The 7,652-nt window shown below is 38.4% G+C and overlaps 1 protein-coding gene across 1 annotated transcript in view; it reads left to right on the top strand.

The window, feature by feature from the left end:
• The first annotated feature begins 729 nt into the window (after positions 1 to 729).
• Positions 730 to 7,652, top strand: part of LOC128686684 (protein anon-73B1) — a 30,328-nt gene continuing 23,405 nt past the window's right edge. The window contains exon 1 of the mRNA XM_053773714.2: positions 730 to 912. Coding sequence (XP_053629689.1) covers positions 760 to 912 — 153 coding nt within the window. The 5' untranslated portion in view covers positions 730 to 759. The remainder of the gene's footprint in view (positions 913 to 7,652) is intronic.

Here is a 7,652-nt window from a genome sequence, read left to right as displayed (position 1 = left end):
TAAAGCTCATGGAGCAGGAGGAGAGAGGACCTAGTAGCGGTCGGTGAAGAGGCGGGGCCAGGAGCTGAGTATCGACCCCTGCAACCACAATTAGGTGAGTACACTGAGTGTCTGTGGTTCAGTCCCCGGTATGGGTGTTTGTTGGGTTTATCAGGGCCACACCCCGGCATGGGTGGAAACGTTGGGCACGTTTATTTATACCTGCTGTCTCTGTTCACCTAGCAGTAAGTAGGTAACTGGGTGTTAGTCGACTGTTGTGGGTCGCATCCTGGGGGACAAAATTAAGGACCCCCAATGGTTATAAATAAGACAGAAAGTCCTTGATGACGTACTGACTTTTTTTTTTAGCCATCCTGAGCGGGTAACACTTATCTTAAGTCCTTTTCAACGTGGCTTGAGTATCGTATGTAACTTAGATCTTATTTGTTATCAAGCATCAACATCCTATCTCAAAGATAGTGTGTATAATACGAATTTTAAAATAAATATTGACAAATATATCAATTATCCACTACTTTCTAATATAAATAAATAATATACTACACGTTAAATTATATGATTTAATTAATGTTAAAATATTCGCCTACAGTTAACACCTATATATTTTTTCATATACCCAGCGCATATTGTTAAAAAAAATGCTGGAAATGCTATGTAAGCAGCTTTATAAATATTTTACAAACATATATTTTACACAATTATCAATGTATTTTATTTTAATGTCGTAATATGGTAGTTATGAAGGAGTGTTGAGAGCTGATGTTTGTCAACAACAAGATGGCGATCGATCCCTCCCTCACAGAAACTGATATTTTTGATGAAGTATTGAAATATGGCCTATTCTTGGGTGCCATATTTCAACTAGTATGTATTGGAGCAGTGATGTTTGTGCCTAGCAGGGATGACAAGAGGGTAAGCTTAGTGATAACATGATTAAAGTGGTAGCGCTGCCGCGTTATTTCTCGCTCTTTTTCTTAAGTTTGTATTATTGAAGCAACAGTGAGACATCTACTAGCATTTTATGTATAGTTTTTAACTTACGTTAACTAAGTATAATTGCATTAATGGCTTTCAATAATAAGTAGATGAATAAGACTAAGTGCAACAGTTTGGTATATTTACTGAAGAAACTTTTAAGAGTTTGTTCGATTTTTTTACCCGGAGCTGAGCCTACTGAGGATGCTTCTTCAGTCTAAATACAGAGGAACCAATTGAAGTAATGATGTAGATACGAGGTGATCAGTCCCTCATCCTGGAGAAGTTTGAGGTAGTCAGTCCCTCTTTTTCCAAGATCAGAGGCTCATCAACTCGTATCCATATCACTATTTTTCTTGCTTCCTCTGTATAACAACTGAAGAAGTCTGCTCAGCAGGGAACCATCTTGTGGCTTGCTTGTGGCTACTGATTTTCTTTTTAATACATTCTTCTAGTTTTATATTCACTAGCTCCTTTATTTTAGCTGTAAATATCTACCGTAGTTCATAAACTCACATTTGTTAAGATAATTTAGGTGCTATTAGATGCTTAAGTGTATAACTGAATTATCTATTCTGTAATAATCCCTTTTTCTTTTAAAGTTTTACAAGTTTTTGAATAATTACGGAGCCTTATTCATAAGTCTAGTTGTAGATTCAATATAAATCTTATAATATTTTACTCAGAAAATCTACTTTGTAAAATTACTCTCATCTTATGATTACAGGCATAGATCCTGATGTAAACTTTTTACTAAATGAATTACACTAATCAAACAGCAACTGTAATTACTATACAGCAGACCAAGCAAAGACATTACTCAGTGCAAACAATAACATAACCATCTTTAACTACAATGTCAGATCCTTGAGCAAACATTATGACGACCTCACAGCATTACTCAACTCCCTTCATTCCAATATATCAATCATCACACTTACAGAAACCTGGCTTAAGCCTGATATTACAGATGTCTATACCATTCCTGGCTACATGGTCATACACAACTGTAGAACAGACCAGCAAGGGGGAGGAACAGCTATATACTACTAAAATCAACTCGAATGTATCAATAAATCTTGTACAAGGGATGAACATGAAGAATATATCATAGCCAAATTTAAATCAAAAGACCTACAAAAACCCCTCACAGTTATAAACATCTACAGAGTACCACAGTCAAACATTTAACACTTTAGTGAAAAACTAGGAAACATGATTACTGATGCACACATGAATAAAGACCACCTACTACTAACAGGAGATGTCAACATAAACATACTACACGACCAGGACCCACAAGTAACCGAATTCACAAACACCAGCAATATCTAAACCTACAAGAATCACCGAGACAAGCATCTCTTTAACCCTTAAATGGTCCAAACGTATATATACGTTTTTTCAACATCTGAAAGTATGTAAAAAAATGTAGATCTTTTTTTGTTTTACATTTGAAAACGTGTAAAAAACTTTTAGCTACATTTTTTTTTGTTATAATTGAAAATATGTAAAAAAAAAAGTAGATCTACTTTTGTAGCATTACGAATTTGAACGTCGATCTCTTTGGACCGTTTAAGGGTTAATAGACCACATCTGGACAAACACCATATCCCCTTTAAAATAAGGCATAATCACAGAAAACACTACAGACCACAACCCAAACTTTCTCATAGCTAATGTGGGCAAACTCCCACAAGACATTACTAAAGTAACCTTCAGACTACATAATGAGACAGCAGTTAACAACTTGATAGCAGCTATGAATAACATTGATTGGCAAAATTAGATCAAAACATATACAGATGTGAATGAATATATAAATAATTTTCTAAGAAAAGCCCAAAGCCTCTATAACAAACATTGCCCAAAAAAAACTAAACAGATAACAGCAAAGAGACTGAATAATCCCTGCTTAACACCAAGCATCCTCAAATCCATTAACACAAAGCACAAATATGAAAAACAGTATAGAATGGGTCAAATAACTAGAGAAGTCTAAACGTTACTCGTCAGCACTTACCAGCCTGATAAGAAGATCTAAAAAATTGTATTATGAAAATAGATTACATAACATCAAAGGTGATATGAGAAAACCTGGAAACCTCTATCTGAAATTCTTGGAACTAAAAAGTTATCCAAAAACAAAACAATCGAACTAACAAAATCAGATGAACCCTTACTCACACCTACTGAAACAGCGAACAGACTCAATGTTTTCTTCTCCACCATGGGAAAAAATCTAGCGAACAAAATACCAAGCGCAAGCACCCGTCCATCAGACTACCTCATAGGTACCTACCCAAATACGCTATTCCTAGCTCCAGCCAACCCCATAGAAGTTATGCTCATCATAAACACCCTTAAAAACAAGGCAGGAGACATAAACAACTTGCCTGCTTTTATGTACAAAAAAGCTTCTCAAGTATTGTCACCAATTATTGCAACGCTCTTTAACAAATCCATTGAATCATCTACCTTCCCAGCAATCCTCAAAATAGCGAGGGTCACTCTGATCCACAAAGGAGGTGACCAAGCTGACTTTAATAACTATAAACCAATATCTAACTTACCACTGCTCTCTAAAATCTTTGAAAAATTTATTCATAGACGGATCTATTCCTACCTCGTATCACACAACATATTAAATCCTTGTCAGTTTGGATTCAGGAATAATAAAAGCACAAATGATGTTATCATTCACATGCTAGAACTAACATATACCGCACTCGAAAAGAAAGAAGTCCCGCTGGGCATTTTCATTGATTTACGTAAAGCTTTCGATACTATCGACCATGAACTGCTGTAGTACTCTAAATTAATGCACTATGGTATCAGAGGTCACTCCCTCAACTACCTAAAATCATACTTTAGTAACAGAACTCAATATGTGTATGCAAATGATGCAAACTCTTCCACCCAACCAATCACAGGGAAGTGCCCTTGGACCACTCCTCTTTCTCATCTACATCAATGATCTAATGAACGCATGACAACTACTCAAACCCATATTATTTGCAGATGACACTACATATGTCTTTTCCCACCCAAACACAGTCATGCTAGCAAACACAGTCAATGCCAAATTGCAGAAAATGTCTTCCTTGATGATGACTAACAAACTTACCCTGAATACTGATATCTATTTCATTCAGTTTGGAAACAAAGCTGCAAATGATCCAATTAACATAACGCTAAATGGATCATCAGTCACAAGACTCACAAAGGGAAAATTCCTAGGTATCCACCTTGACAGTAGCCTTAAGTTCGAGACACACATACAACAAATCACCAAGAAAATCTCCAAGACTGTAGGCATACTATCAAAGATAAGGTACTATGTTCCACAGTCAACTCTCCTGGCACTGTACCATTCACTCATATACCCTTATCTTACATATGGAATTTTTGCATGGGGATCAACAACATCCAGTCACCTAAAACCCCTAATAACCCAGCAAAAGGCAGCAGTAAGAATGATAACAAATTCCCACTCCCGCCAGCATACTCCACCAATTTTCAAAAGTCTGAAACTGCTCACCATTAAGAACATCCATACTTATTCATGTGCTTACTACATACACAAAACAATACATGCAAATATAAACCCTCCACTCAAAGTTCTCCTCACCAACCTAAACAGGACACATGACCACAACACAAGACACATCTCTTTTTGATATACCTCGTGTCCAAATCACACTGTGTAAAAACTCTATGCACATAAAGGGCCCCAAAATATGGAATTCATTACCAGAAGATATTAAAGTAACCCGGTCTGAAAATCAATTTAGGACTCTTCTCAAAAGCCACTTAATCACCCTAGACTAAATGCTAATACTCAGTACACTCATACTCACTTATGTTCTCCCACATCATAATTTCATCAATCACTTTGAACCTTTTATCCATTGTTGACAGGAATATAATTAAATTGTTGTTTTCACATAAAGCATTTTTGAATAGATGAATTTATCTTTTGTCTTATACAAATTTTGATTCACTTATAAATAATAATCATCTGTTCAACTATGAAATAATTACTGTCCTACTGTACAACTATGATATAATCCTTAGTGTTAAGTAGTCTGTAAGCCAATAATGTTAAGTTGGCCCATAATGTCTAGGCATAATAGAGGCTCTCTTTGCATTGCAACCCACTTTTGTAAATACAAAATCTCAATGTACTGTTTGCAAAGACATAAAATAAATAAATAAATAAATCCCTGGCTCACACACTGAGGGGTCTGAGATTGATCCCTGGCACAGGCAACCCATTGGGCATGTTTCCTGCTGCCCCTATGCATCTATCAGTAAGTAGGTACCAAGGTTACAGACTGTTGTGGGTCGCATCCTGGGGGACAAGATTAACCTAAGTTGCCCAGAATGCTCAGTACAACCAGTTTTCTATATAGTATGTCAGTGATGTCATTTAGAGTTATATCACTTTTATCATGTATTAAGTTTATATCAGTTGTATCATGTACTTTTTATTTTATTTTATTAACACATTGGCCAATTCCCACCAAGGCAGGGTGGCCTGAAAAAGAAAAACTTTCATCATCATTCACTCCATCAGTTTTGCCAGAGGGATGCTTTACACTACGGTTATAAAACTGCAACATTAACACCCCTCCTTCAAATTGCAGACACTGTACTTCCCATCTCCAGGACTCTAAGTCCAGCCTGCCAGTTTCCCTGAATCCCTTCATAAATGTTACTTTGCTCACACTCCAACAGCATGTCATGTATTAAAACCCATTTGTCTCCATTCGCTCCTATCACATACGCTCAAGCATGCTTGCTGGAAGGCCAAGCCCCTCACACATGAAACCTCCTTTACCCCCTCCCTCCAACCTTTCCTCGGCCGACCTCTACCCCGCCTTCCCTCCACTACAGATTTGTACACTCTTGAAGTCATTCTGTTTCGTTCCATTCTCTCTACATGTCTGAACCACCTCAGCAACCCCTCCTCAGCCCTCTGGATAATAGTTTTGGGAGTCTTGCACCTCCTCTTAATTTGCCAGCTCTGAATTCTCTGTATTATATTCACACCACACATTGCTCTCAGACATGACATCTCTGCCTCCAGCCTTCTCCTCATTATAACATTCACCACCCGCCTCCAGCCTTCTCCTCATTATAACATTCACCACCCATGCTTCACACCCATATAAGAGTATTGGTAAAACTATACTCTCATACTCCTTGCTTCCAAGGACAAAGTTCTTTGTCTCCACACACTCCTAAGTGCACCACTCGTCCTTTTCCCCTCATCAATTCTCTGATTCACCTCATCCTTCATAAACCCATCTGCTGACACGTCCACTTCTAAAAATCTGAATACATTCACCTCCTCCATACTCTCTCCCTCCAATCTGATATCCAGTCTTTCATCACCTAATCTTTTTGTTATCCTCATCACCTTACTCTTTCCTATATTCAGTGTTTTATACCATTTTCAACATACTTGTTAGATAAGCAACACAACAGTATCTTCGTACAGAGGACATCTTCCACAACTTCATCTCTTAACTACTAGTTATGAGTGAGAAGGGTCAGATTCCAGAGAGAGCTGCCTAGCATGGGCCAGTAGGCTTGCTGCCTTCTTGCTTCTACTAGTGAATCCCATCCCCTGCAATGGCTTTGAGATCTTCCAATTCACCTTCGACAGTAGTTAAGACTCCATTCTCATGCTTCAGCTTCATATCATTCCAGACCACGGAGCTGAACCCTTCTCCAGGCTGAGGGAATGACCACCTCAGACTATTTCTTTAAGTAAATAACAAAAAAGGCACAATACCGTGACTGGAACGATACACAAATAACCCGCACATAAAAGAGAGAAGCTTATGACGACGTTTCGGTCCAACTTGGACCATTGACAAAGCCACACTAACCAGAGGTGGAGTAGGACGGCTATATATAGGCAGGAAGAGGTGATGGTAGTAGTAGTAGTACAAGAATGGTATATAATACCGACAAGATGAAATTAAGACACATGCGCAACACCCAGGCATCCCTATCGTAGACGTTTCGCCATCCAGCCAGCCACTGGATGGCGAAACGTCCACAACAAAGACAATCAGATGCCGCACATGTGTCTTAATTTCATCAGTAGTTGTAGTAGTAGTAGTAGTAGTAGAGGTAGTAGTAGTGGTAGTGGTAGAAGTGGGAAATAAGGAGGACGAGCCAGTCAAATACAAAGGAAGGGGAGCACTGCAAGAGAGCTAGGTGCCCACTGAGGGAGAGCAAGCGCACAGAGGTGTGTGAAAGGGGAAGTGGGAAATAAATGAAGAAGGAACAGAAACACGAGACAGAAGAGAGAAAGACAACCCAGAGGAGAAAAGGAAAGAGGAAAGGGGAAGAGGGAGAAGAAGAAAAAGAAAAAGAAAAAAAATAAGGAGTTAGGTTAAGTCACGGGTGTTCTGAAGTTTGGAGCATTTTACAATGTAGTGGGAGAGGAAGGCATCTACAGAGACGAAGCCAGGGCTAAGGTTCATACAAGGAAAGTTGTGTATTAGAGAGGATTCAACTAGTGGCATGTACATTCACTACTTTTCCTATCATGCTTCCCCTGTCAAGAAAAGTGTTCTTATCTCCCTCTTTCTCCGTGCCCTCCGCATCTGTGATCCTCAGTTCCTTCCAGCAGAAATTTGCACTCTTCATATTTCGTT

Source organism: Cherax quadricarinatus, chromosome 12 (assembly GCF_038502225.1).
Source record: "Cherax quadricarinatus isolate ZL_2023a chromosome 12, ASM3850222v1, whole genome shotgun sequence".
Classification (NCBI taxonomy): Eukaryota; Metazoa; Arthropoda; class Malacostraca; order Decapoda; family Parastacidae; genus Cherax; species Cherax quadricarinatus.
This window is presented reverse-complemented; position numbering and strand designations above follow the sequence as displayed.